The sequence below is a fragment of the Eschscholzia californica genome, unplaced genomic scaffold (assembly GCF_041429995.1).
Source record: "Eschscholzia californica isolate CP2 unplaced genomic scaffold, dmEscCali1.0.p SCAF_3, whole genome shotgun sequence".
Taxonomy (NCBI): Eukaryota; Viridiplantae; Streptophyta; class Magnoliopsida; order Ranunculales; family Papaveraceae; genus Eschscholzia; species Eschscholzia californica.
The window spans coordinates 40512662-40526046 of record NW_028238420.1 but is presented as its reverse complement, the minus strand read 5'-3'; the positions used below and the strand labels follow the sequence as shown (position 1 = coordinate 40526046).

The 13385-nt window shown below is 39.2% G+C and overlaps 1 protein-coding gene across 1 annotated transcript; it reads right to left on the bottom strand.

The window, feature by feature from the left end:
- Nucleotides 1-397: 397 nt before the first annotated feature.
- On the bottom strand, nucleotides 398-787 carry LOC147550305 (uncharacterized). Its single transcript, XM_086668446.1, has one exon. It carries the CDS (start codon nucleotides 785-787, stop codon nucleotides 398-400), a length of 390 nt encoding a protein of 129 aa, XP_086524572.1.
- Nucleotides 788-13385: the final 12598 nt, after the last annotated feature.

Below are 13385 nucleotides of genomic sequence, written 5' to 3'. Positions count from 1 at the left end.
AGGCCTCGGTCGTTTTGGTCGAGGCTTGTCCATACGATCAAATTTGGTGGACGAGTCACCATGGGTCTGACGGCTAGGACAACACCTTCGTGAGTAGCATGAGCGGAAGAGACGATGTTTAGTTGAACCTCCTCTTGCTTGACTAATGAATGAATACGCAAGATCGAAGGGAAGGGGTCCATTAGTAGTACTTGACTTCGGATCGAAGAAAAACGATCACTAAGACCTTGAGAAACTCCATAGCCCTGTCTTGGTTGGATCGATCAATAAGCGATTTTCCTTGACCACAAATGCAAGGATCAACAGTCATTAAGGACTGTAACTCGTCTTGGAGGGACTTGAGTTTCGTAAAATAAGACGATACGTCCAATCCATCTTGTTTGGTTGAAGAGATTGCTTATTTGAGTTGGTATATCTTCGGAGCATTGGTTTGATGGAATCGGTCATAGAGATTCTTCCAAACGTCCGAAGCATTCTCATCATAAAGAATGGAAGATCGAAGAGAGGGATCGACCGAGTTGACTAACCAACTTGAAACAAGGTCATTGCATCTTTCCCATGAATGTAAATCATTGGGATTAGTAGGTCGAAGAAGAGACCCATCGACGAAACCAAACTTATCCTTGGCTTGGAGTGCTTTGGTCATTCCTCTCGACCATGACGAATAGTTGTCACCACTTAGAAGTGGGGTGATTAGAATAGTTGTCGGAGAGTCCGAGTGATGAACATCAAATGGACCTCCATGAATACGAGGGATAGGAGAAGCAGTTTCCGAAGTGGTATCCATAGAAATCGAAAAAAAATCAGTTATGGATCTTATACCATATGAAGAGGAGTTATCCTCTTTATGTTATGGCCGAAAGAGAGAGTGAGAGATCGAGATAGATGGAAGTCAGAGAGGAAAGAGATGGAGACAGTAGCGTGTGGTGGGGGGTGCCGGCAGTGCACTCGCACTGGGCCCCTCCACCACATGGGCCCCAAACTCTTTTTTAGTTTGTCGCTTGTATTACTGTAATTTTGAAATTAATAACTCAACTTTGGAATCAAAGGCTTCACGTAATTTGGGGAATGAACTCTTGAGGTGTTGATCTAGGGACCTGTTTCTAATCTAGGCAACTTTGTACAAACACTTTTATCTTTTTTACTTCCCTAACCGATCAACACCCTAATTCATTTTCTGTCTACCCATACTAACTCACTCTTTCATTCTTCATCAAAAAAAAAAACTCACTCTTTCATTTATTTATTTTCTCTCTTGACTCAAGTTAGTTCCGTAATACGATCTTTGTTTAGACAATCCCTATTGGTACTCAATTATTTTTTTGTTTTGATGAAATGGTACTCTATTACTTAACTAATAGAAGTTTGAGCTGAATCCACTCGATTCACATAATACTTTATCTATATCTAAATTTAAAGTCAGCAAAAATCTCAATCAATTATCTGATTGCATTAATTTTCTAGCATTAAAGTGGTCTACTGTTAAGAGGCAATCTGGAAATAAAAATTTATTATTGGTACTTCACTCTTTTAAAATTTTAGTTCACTTATCATTGAGAGTATTGATTGTTTTTTGACACGGGCTACGTCAGAAATTTATTTTCCTTCGCACAAACTATTTAGAATAACAGGCCTCACTAGAAATTTTGCACGGGACCCCTAAACTTCCAGCCACGCCACTGGATGGAGAGAGATTTTTTTTTTTTTTTTTTTTGTTAAAAGCTGGATGGAGAGAGATTGAAATGAATTCTCTGTTGTATTCAAATGTGAAAAAGTTACAAGATATATATAGGTTTACATAAAATATCAAAACTAAGTTTATCTAAAACTATGAATCTATAACAATAAGATTTTGCTTTGACCAAGTATCTGGATCGGATGGTGGTGAGCTCGGGCCTTCTCGGTTGTGTTGGGGCCTTCTCGGTTGTGTTGGGGCCTGCGTGGTCATGGATCCGAGTGGATCCTAATATCAGTCTCTAAAACACATAAGCCGGAATAATTATGTTAAACTAGAGAAGGGGGAGTGATAAGCATCAAAGCATAAAGATTAATAAAGTCTGAGTAAAAAGATTGAAAGAAAGAGGTCGGCAGGTAAGAAAAACAGCTTCACTACCACACACTGAATCACTGAAACCACCATAGGGAATGGTGATCATGTTTGGATTCATAAAATCAAATGCCAACCACCACCACCACAGTCCAGAGAAAACAAATTAAGTTGTGGTCCTCTCATCCTGCAATGACACTACATACTTTGCAGTCTGCACTTTACTAGCTAGTTACATATCTAACCAATTTTATACTTGTAATCTTAAAAAGTGATGATGATTTCAACCATATTTTATAAACTATGAGATATTGCTCTTGGAGTTATCAACAGGTTAATTAGAATTTGGACTTATTAATAACATTCTAGAGTGGGAGTTGTTTTAGAAAATTAATGGAAATGTACCATTGTAATACCAATCTTATCTTTGATCTTGGAATTTGGTTTTGATCTATTTATTTTAGTCTTTCCGTAAAATGTATACTACATTAGAGTATTCAGAAGATGCAAAATGATAACTTTTTACAAACAGTATTTATAATAGCATGGTAATAATAATTCTAAAGACTAAGACACTACAAGATATTATAATTGTAACTATATATGATACCACAAGTAAACTATGATTCTTAACTCACAAAAAAAGAAAAAGTAAATTATGATTCCAAGACACCAAGGCAAGATTCAGAATGAAAACTGTCTCATTTGAGGGTATGTAACTATCTGCCATATACTAGTGTTGAGAAAAATAACCACTCCTTATAGGTGATCAGTCTACTTAGAGTTTTTCTCTAATGCGGAAAATCAGGATCTTGGATGAAATGGTGAATAAATAGAAAATAACCACGAAGCAAATAAAGAATAATGACACACAAGATTTATAGAGGTTTGGAGCAAGTCCTACGTCCTCTTTAGCCGCACCAAGCAAATCCACTATGAATATGAAGTTACAACTTACCCGAGTTACCGTACACAAAGTCTAGTGCACTCCCCGGTTACAAATCTTATCACTACAACTCCCACCCTCACACTTACTCAACTCTCTTGATCTCACACTCTCTCATTCTCTTTCAATTACACAGAAGAGAAACTCTCTGGAGATGGGATGATGAATTGAGAATGAAGAGTGCCTATTTATAAGCTCTTCTTTGCCCGTAGGAATTGAGAGCATTAATTGTTGGGTAACAAAAGTCTTTCACCACCACAAATTTATGGTAAACAATTTCCTCCTTAAATCCAGGGAAGAAATCAATTCAAAGATTTTCTTCCTTCCATCTGAAAAACAGGAGCTTCATTTCAACCACATTTAATTCTCACCACCTACTTGACTATTTGTTCATTGACCCCACATATAACAATCTCCCACTTGGGGTCAAATAAACTCTTGACCTGGAGTTGTAGAACATACTTCCCTTTCAACTTGGATTGGTGCTAACATAACCTTCTTGATGCGGCTATCCGTCTCTCTTAGACCGAGAGACCTACTGAAGCCTTGCAGAGCTTCAGCTTCTCAATTGTGACCCCCTTGGTAAACATGTCTGCAGGATTCTTCGAACCAAGAATCTTTTCCAGTAGTAGCTCACCATCTTCCAGAAGCGACCGAATGAAATGGTATCGAATATCTATATGCTTTGTCCTTGCATGATAGGCTGAGTTCTTGGCAAGATGAATAGCACTCTGACTATCACTGTACAAAATACTATTCTTCTTCTCGTGCCCCAACTCTGCTAATAAACCTTTCAACCATATCTCCTTGCTTGCTTCTGTCACCGCTACATACTCTGCTTCTGTTGTTGACAATGTCACCAGCTTCTGTAACCGTGAGTTCCAACTCACTGCAGTCGATCCCAAGGTATAAACATACCCTGTCGTACTTCGCCTTTTATCAAGGTCACCTGCGAATTCTGCATCTACATATCCATTTAAAACAGAATTTCCCCGTCCATAACATAAAGGTACATCCGTGGACCCTCTCAAGTACCTGAGAATCCATTTCACCGCTTCCCAGTGTTGCTTACCAGGATTGCTAGAATACCTGCTCACTACTCCCACTGCATGGGCAATATCTGGTCTTGTGCACACCATAGCGTACGTAAGACTCCCAATGGCTGATGCATATGGCACACCTGCCATAAATTCTTTTTCCACATCTGTCACAGGACTCTGCAACTTGGAAAGCTTGAAATGACTTCCAAGTGGCATACCGACTGGTTTGGCACCCTCCATATTGAACCTTTTCAGAACCCGTTCAATATATTCAGCTTGACTGAGCATAAGTGTACCCTTAGACTTGTCCCTGCTGATTCTCATGCCAAGAATTTGTCGAGCTTCACCAAAATCTTTCATGGCAAATTTACCTGCCAACTGACCCTTCAAGTTCTTGATTTCCTGTAGAGATGTTCCAGCCACTAACATATCATCAACATATAGTAACAAAATGATATAACCAGAATCAAACCTTCGAACATAGCAACAATGATCTGCGTTACATCTTGAGTAGTTGTTCCTGAGCATGAAGTTATCGAACTTCTTGTACCATTGCCTCGGGGCCTGTTTTAAACCATACAAGCTCTTTTGAAGCTTGCATACCATCTCCTCCTTCCCTTCTATAACGAATCCAGCTGGCTGCTTCATGTAAATTTCTTCATCAAGGTCTCCATGAAGAAATGCTGTCTTTACATCTAGCTGTTCAAGGAAGAGATTTTCTGAAGCCACTAGACCGAGTACCACTCTGATTGTTGTCATCTTCACAACTGGGGAGAATATTTCATTGTAGTCGATACCTGGTTTCTGCTGAAACCCCTTCACTACTAATCTCGCTTTGTAGCGAATGTCACCATTTGCTTCAGACTTTCTCCGATAAACCCACTTGTTCTCCAATGCCTTCTTACCTCTTGGTAATTTTGCCAACACCCATGTGTTGTTCTGCACAAGTGAATCCATCTCGTCTTTCATGGCAAACTCCCACTTGCTTGAGTCCTCGTCCTGTAGTGCTTCATCAAAATGTTCTGGCTCACCATCATCTGTCAGTAACAAATGATCCATCACATTAGCATATTTTGGATTCGGCTTTGGTACACGTGATGATCTCCTTGGGACGAACACCGTAGATGTCTCGGTCTGAACACCTGACTGGTCCTGTGGAGCTGGGGAAGAAACTCCCACTGCTTGTGGAGTGTCTCCATGTTGCATCTGAGATTCCTCTTCACCTGGAGTCTCTGCTTCTTCCACCACTCTACTTGTCATCCCTGTAGTATCACCCATGTCAACATATTTTTCTTTGTCGACTTGAGTAATTGATCCTTCACCTATGACCTGTGTTGCATCCTTGTCCTTGTATAATACATCTTCATTAAAGGTTACATCCCTGCTCCGGATTGCCTTGTGACTTTCATAGTCCCACAATTTATATCCAAATGCATCACCTCCATAACCAATGAAAATGCATTTCTTTGCCTGTGGCCCTATCTTTTTCCTTTCTGTAGGATTAAGATGAACATAAGCAACACATCCGAAAACTTTCAGATAAGAGAGGTTTATCTTTTTGCCGGTCCAAACCTCTTCTGAAATCCTCATATCTAATGGACTGCTGGGTGTCCGATTGATTAAATAAGCAGCCGTTTCTAAAGCTTGTGCCCAAAAAGCTTCAGGCAACCCGCATTGCAGTCTCATGCACCTTGCTCGTGCATTTAGCGTCCAATTCATACGCTCAGCTACTCCATTCTCCTGTGGTGTCCCTGGGAGCGTCCTCTCCATACGTATCCCATTAGTAGCACAGAGCTGTAAGAATTCCTTCTTGTCATACTCACCACCATTATCTAACCTTATACATTTTAGCTTCAGACCAGTTTCTGTTTCAACCAATGCCTTCCATTTCTGAAATGCATCAAACACATCAGATTTATGTTTCAGGAAATAAATCCATACCTTTCTCGAGTGGTCATCGATGAAGGTAACAAAGTATTGAGCACCACCATGAGAAGAGACATCGGCTGGTCCCCATACATCTGTATGAACCAAGTCTAATTTTTCTTTTCTTAAGCTTCTGCCGCCTCTGTTGAAACTCACCCGTTTTTGCTTTCCCAGAACACATTCTTCACAAAAGCTCATTTCTACAGATTTTACCTTCGGCAAATGACCCGCCGAATGCAGAATCTTCATGTTCTTCTCACTCATATGTCCCAACCTTTTGTGCCATAGTCTGACATCTTCAACACTGCTAGCCACTGCTAGAGTAGGTCTTTCTGAAGCTCGGTAGAGAGTACCATTTCGAAGTCCTCGAGCTAATACCATAGCTCCTTTGGTCACTTTCCAATTTGTCTTAGAAAAGTGAACCTCACAGTCGTCGTCACAAACTTGGCCCACAGAAACCAAGTTCCTCGTCAAATTTGGAACATGTCGCACATCTTTCAGCTTCCACGTCGAACCATTGACTTTCACGTTCACATCACCTACACCGATGATATCACATGCTTCACCATCACCAAGGAAGACTTGGCCAAAGTTCCCTTCCTTGTAAGAGGTCATGATCCCCTTATTTCCTGTAGCATAGAAAGAAGCTCCTGAGTCTACTATCCAAGACTCGTTCATACCGTCCTCGGAGAGTAGTAGGAAACTCTCGGTGATCACATTGTTGTCATTAACAATGAAGACTGCATCGTCCTCTGCAGCTGCAACTACATGGACCTCTTGATCACCCCTGTTTCCCGTATTGTTAGCACCCTTTCTTTCTGGACAGTCTTTCTTCATGTGCCCTTCTTTATTACATGTCCAACACACACCTCTAGGTCTAGATTTTGATCTCCCCCTAGATTTACCTCTAAATTTACCTTTAGATTTATCTGAATTTTTATTAAAATTCCTGCCTCTTTCATATTGCATGCTTAAGACGGATCCTGAAGAAGAGCTAGAAGCGGTGTAGCCTCGTTCTAGTCTCCTCTCTTCTTCACCAAGTATCATAGCCGTTACATTTTCCAGCATTAGTTTTTCACTACCCGCCGAGTTGCTTATAGACGTCACAGCCGTATCCCAACTCGACGGTAATGATGATAAACCTTAATGCTTTAACCTCATCCGAAAATGTAATGTCAACCTTAGAAAGTTGGGAGATAATTGATTTAAACTTTCCAAGGTGAGCAGATACTGTCTCGCCTTCATTCATTTTTAAATTAAATAATTGTTCACACAACATGATTTTACCTGAGGCTGACGACTTCTGATAGAGTCTCTCCAAAGTGTCCATTAAGTCCTTTGTTGTAGATATTTCTTCGACATTGTTGTAAACTTCCTCCGTAAGACACCTACGGATCACGCCAACACACTTGCGATCAAGAATATCCCATTCTTCATCATCGAGTTTACCCTTCTTATCCACTCCATGTAATGGAGCATGAAGATCTCTCTCATATAAATAATCCTCCATCTGTGATTTCCAATATGAGAAATTTTTACCGTTGAAAACCCGAACCCTTGCAACGTTATCTGATTTATCATCCATAGCTCCAACACCGATATAAACACTATTCACGGCGAAAACACTATTCACGCCGGAAAACACTATTCACGTCAAAAACACTATTCACGTGAATAGTAACTTCGTCCACCGACAACAGAAAAATTCAGCAATTCCTAACCCGGAAGCTCTGATACCAGTTGTTGAGAAAAATAACCACTCCTTATAGGTGATCAGTCTACTTAGAGTTTTTCTCTAATGCGGAAAACCAGGATCTTGGATGAAATGGTGAATAAATAGAAAATAACCACGAAGCAAATAAAGAATAATGACACACAAGATTTATAGAGGTTCGGAGCAAGTCCTACGTCCTCTTTAGCCGCACCAAGCAAATCCACTATGAATATGAAGTTACAACTTACCCGAGTTACCGTACACAAAGTCTAGTGCACTCCCCGGTTACAAATCTTATCACTACAACTCCCACCCTCACACTTACTCAACTCTCTTGATCTCACACTCTCTCATTCTCTTTCAATTACACAGAAGAGAAACTCTCTGGAGATGAGATGATGAATTGAGAATGAAGAGTGCCTATTTATAAGCTCTTCTTTGCCCGTAGGAATTGAGAGCATTAATTGTTGGGTAACAAAAGTCTTTCACCACCATAAATTTATGGTAAACAATTTCCTCCTTAAATCCAGGGAAGAAATCAATTCAAAGATTTTCTTCCTTCCATCTGAAAAACAGGAGCTTCATTTCAACCACATTTAATTCTCACCACCTACTTGACTATTTGTTCATTGACCCCACATATAACAACTAGTAGTAATTTGCTTCAAGTTTTTTAGGTACTATCAATAGTACAACCATGGTCTTAAATAGTCAAATTATAGTTTGACAAAGTCAAGCACCTCTAGATGACGTCTTTGGTCTCCGTCCCTAGGGGTGGGAATCGGTTCGGACGAGCGGGAAACGGACACTAATTCAACCGGTCCGGGCGGAACGGACACAAGTCCTAAGTGTCCACTCAAACATCCGGACAAAACGGGCGGACATTTCGGATTTTTCTCCGACAAAGTACCCGTCCTTGACCGTTTTGATAGTTGGACAAACCGGGTATCGGTCGGTTAGACACTGGTCACTAATGAACAAATAAAGAAATTTTTATTCGAACTTAAAACTGTCTAGTAGCTAAATACAACTTCGTAAACTCTCACTTTACAATACAAAATTAAAAGATAATCATTGAGATTTCTCATGGATTACGATCGGTTATATTCTTCTTCTCAAGGATCGAATCGGTGTATTAAGGATTATTGGGTTACAAATGAGATATTGAGATTTTGGAGGAGAGAGAGACTAGAGAAGTAGAGAGGCGAAGACAAGACTAAGAAAAGTGATTTCCAGGGTTATATATTTTTACTCTTGAAATCTAACGGTTGAAGCTAACCCTACAAATCTAAAGGCTTAAAATCAATCATATAGGCGAGCGGGTATAACGGGTAGGATAAGCCGACGGGTTCGGTCGGCCGGACTATATAACCGCACGGACTCGGTCGGATCACCGGGTACCTATGCATGCGTCTGTCCGCTTAAGCTCTTTTGGTCGAGCATGTACGAACCGATTCGGGCATCGGACGACCACGGACCATTCGGACTCAGGCGGTCGTGGGCGGGTTCTAGATTTTCAAGCCAAAATCCCACTCTAGCCATCCCGAATAAAACAAGGAGTATGTTAGTCTTTTCACCTACGTTTAAAGACCAAAATGTCACTTTATCTTATTAATCACGTAAATAAAAGAGTCATTGGAGTTTCTATCACTTTTGATAATTAAAGAACCGTATTGGTTTTCGGGTCATGGTAAGGCTTTGTAGTTGGGGTGAAATATGCTATTTAAATCGACAAAAATAGTCCGACAAAATTGAAATTGCGGTGTATTGTAGAAATTTTCCTTTTTTAGAAATAGGTTACGATGTATGTTAGTCATTATAATACATGACATTGATACATCATCAAACAACATATTAAAAAGTCTAAAACCTTTATAACTTATATCTTTAATAATCCAAATTCAATAACCACCTATTGCAACTCTACGTACATGAGACCCAACAGTATCTGACAATTAAATATTGATGTAGGTGCAAAAGAAGTGTAGAAATTTGTTTTGTTGGATCATTTCAGACTATATTTGTCCCACCAAATAACACAGTCGTTGATGATTATAAATGGGTCCTATAGACCAACATATCCAAATGTCAGCCCTATATCTCGACCGTCAGATTATAATTTAGTTAATCTCATTGAAGCTTGTGTAGTCAATTGGCGAAAAAGAAGCAAATTCTGTTTCAAACAAACAAAATTCTTGTATATCATATACTATGGACGATTTAACGGCGGCAAAATAGACGTTGAACCTAGTATCATTGCCAAGTGACATACTCACGTGCCAAGTGTCACATCAGGTTGCCAAGTACACAGACGAGTTTGATCCCCTGTTTAAGTCTTCAAGGACTCAGCTTCCTGGTCGTTCGCCAATCATCCAAATTTCGGAACCCTTCACTTCCTCGTTAATTACCATGGAGAATCCGAGCTATTATTACTGATATTCAAGATGATTCGGCGGAACTTCAAAGTGGAATTCAAGTATTGTCTCCGAGAAGCAAATAATGTCGCTCATTCATTAGCGAAATTCAATTTTAAGCTCAATTTAAATCAAACTATGGAGACGTATGAGACTCCGAATTGCATTGTAAGCTTGTTGGCAGCAGATTTAGCCAACACTAATTTTTGCTCGAGTAGTTAATATATAAGGCAATGGCCTCAATTCAAAAAAAAAAAAAAATTACCATAAGGTACCCTCCCTGGTCCTAGTGTACTCTTTTTCTTTTTTGTTAAGGGTAGGTCCTGGTCCACTCCTAACAGGACTATTTTTATCTTTGCACATTCTTACGAAGACAGTAAGAAAGATCAAAATGACTCTTATATTATTAGCCACCTCAGCTATGGAGTGTGTCAAGAAGTACATCAGAGGGTCCTCAATCATTTATGTTACGATAATATGGACTCTTTTTTTTTGTTTTTTTTTTGGAAGATAATAGGGACTCTTCTGTTTTGCTTTTTTTTTAATTACTCTCAGGGACGGAATTATGACTAGAAATCGAGGGGGTCGATATTAAACTATCTTTCTTAGTATTTATCGAGGGGTCCCAAGTCAACACTTGTTGTCCGAGTGGTTGATAGTGTTGACATAAACTCCAACATTCTAGAAGTCTCAGGTTCAATCCCCAGAGAAGATGAAATCCATGATTTACTGAACTTCGGTTATCGTGTTTATCACATCTTTGATGAGTTAATATCATTGGAATGACTTTAGTCACTTTTCAAGAAAAAAATAATTCTTGCTGGTCCTAAGAAGTGCAACCGGTACAGTGAACCACAATATATAATTTTTTTTGTTTCATGTGAATTGTCATTTCAAATTACTTAATAAAGAAGATTTTCGGGTGTAAAATTTTACTTGAGTTGAAGAAAACATAAATGAACTATGAAAAATTTGTATCTTTACATGATCTTTTCATTTATTTTAGAATTGATTAAGGAAAAAATTAAAAGACTTTAGTAAAAGATGATTCCGATGGAATTCGAACTCAAGTTCATCATGTTGGCTAGTCGACATAGCTACCATCCCACCAAAGCCTTTTATCCATTTAGTTTTGCCTTTAAATGTCATTAACTCAAAATACTGCATGAGGAGCCATTAGTAACACTTTTCTAAATGAAACTTGCCGCCAGCCAAGGGGGGCCATGGCCCCTCTTGGCCTGCATGTAGATACGCCCCTGATTACTCCAATTTTTAGTGACATCATGTGTGAGTTTTGCCAAAAATAATTTTTGCGATATAGTTAGATTAGACAAGAGAAATATTATAGGCAATGTCTAAATTTGAGAGTGTTTACCACACACTTCATCTTTTTGTTTTCTTCCTTCCAAAAGTCGACGGTTGGAGTTTAACCAGCAACTCCGACCGGCGACCTTTTTTCCCATTTTATTCCTTATATTTTTTTCTTCCTTCTCTCTGTGTAAATTCTCCAGGGAAGGGGCTCCCTTTTACCGGAGGTCCAGTCAAGGTATGGTTTCCCAGACCTCCAACGAAGGGGAGCCCTTCCGCCGGAACATTTAGAGAGAAGAAAATAGGAGAATAAGAAAGGGAGGAGAAGAAGTAAAAGGATGAAGAAGAGAAGAAGGAAGAAAAAAGTTAAAGTCGTCGGTCGAACTCTGTCCGGAGAATGCCGTTCGGCGACGACGTAACGACGTCAGTTGTGTCGTTAGGTCAAACATAGACTGATGCATTGTCTCCTATACATACATTGCCTTTACCCATTTTAGAGATTTCTTTTACAAATTTATCTTTTAACAATTTTGGGCTTTGCTTATAAAATCTTACATTAGCTTCCAACTATTTAAGGATATTAGGATTACACCCATCCCATGTCAACCACATATTCAAGTTTTCACAAAAGGAAAATACAAATTTTGACCAAATATGATTCGCGTGTCAACCACATATTTAAGTTTTGACGAAAGTATCTTTTGTAAAATATTTAAGGAGTTGGCACATGGTAAATCTTCAAACCATATTGAAATCTCTCAAACCAAATCCCCCAAACTCTGTAAAATTACTCGTTCATGATCATTTTATCTTTCTCTGAGTCTTCCTATCTCAAATACTACACCCATGATTCCAAGCTTGAAACAAGGGAAAAATTCGTAAAGAATCTAATTTGAAATTGTTTCATGGAATAAAGATATTTGACAAGTGATATAAGTACTCCGGCAATATTCTTGATCAACTCTGATGTTTGAAATCGGGTTTAATCATTTGAGATTCAACAACGCAAGCTTAAGATTCCCTAGGAATTAATCTTGCCCAACCGAATTTCATGGAAGAATTCGGTACACAACCAATCGAAAATGAATGTTCGTGTCTAAAAAAATTCTTCCAGAAAAACGACAACTAACTTCTTCAAACGTGCAATAATGTGTTAGGAATTGTTTATATACCTTTTTAGAAATCAAATAATGTCCAGAAATAAGGAGGGTCCTTTTTCTGTTGAAAGGAGGGTCCTTGTTGGTTCACATATTTGTTGGAACTTCCTTTGTCCAAAGTGGTTTGCAACAAAGAAGACACCACTTGCACTTAGAGCAAGTCCAATCCCAGCCTGTCTTAGGCCGAAAAAACCACTTTTTTACCTAAAATTATTGGCCTCAGCTCAGCCTCTAAAATTCAGCTCCAGCCCCAGCCTCTCTTGAGGCCGAAAAATTTGTTCATGTGGGAAACGCGTGTGTGGACTTTTAGTTGGTGTGCGAAGAAAGTGTGTGATTTTATGTATATATAAAACACGTGTTTGAACTATTTTCGAAATAATATTTTTTTTTTCAAGGTTGAAAAATTATTCAGGGACCGACATTTGGTGGGATATATTTTAATTATTAATATTTAAGTTTTTCTAGAATTTTAAAAAGAATTAAAACTAATTAAAATTACAAAATTATTATTTACATTAAAAAAAAAATTAGAGAAGATCCTAGCCGTTGGATTTCATCCAACGGCTAGGATCACCCCAACATGACCGTTAGGACTCCCCAACGGTCATGTTGGGGAGCCTTCAGTCGCCCCTAACATTAGGGGCGACTGAAGGAGGAGTCCCAGCCTCCGCTCCAGGCGGCTGGGCTTGGAGCGGGTGGCTGAGGCCATAATTTCAAAATTATGGCCTCAGCCGAGCTGGGGCTGGACTTGCTCTTAGTTTGAACAAAACAACACAATGGGGTAGGTGCAAAATTTTGGTAGGTTTTGGCTGATTCTATCCTCAAGGACCACT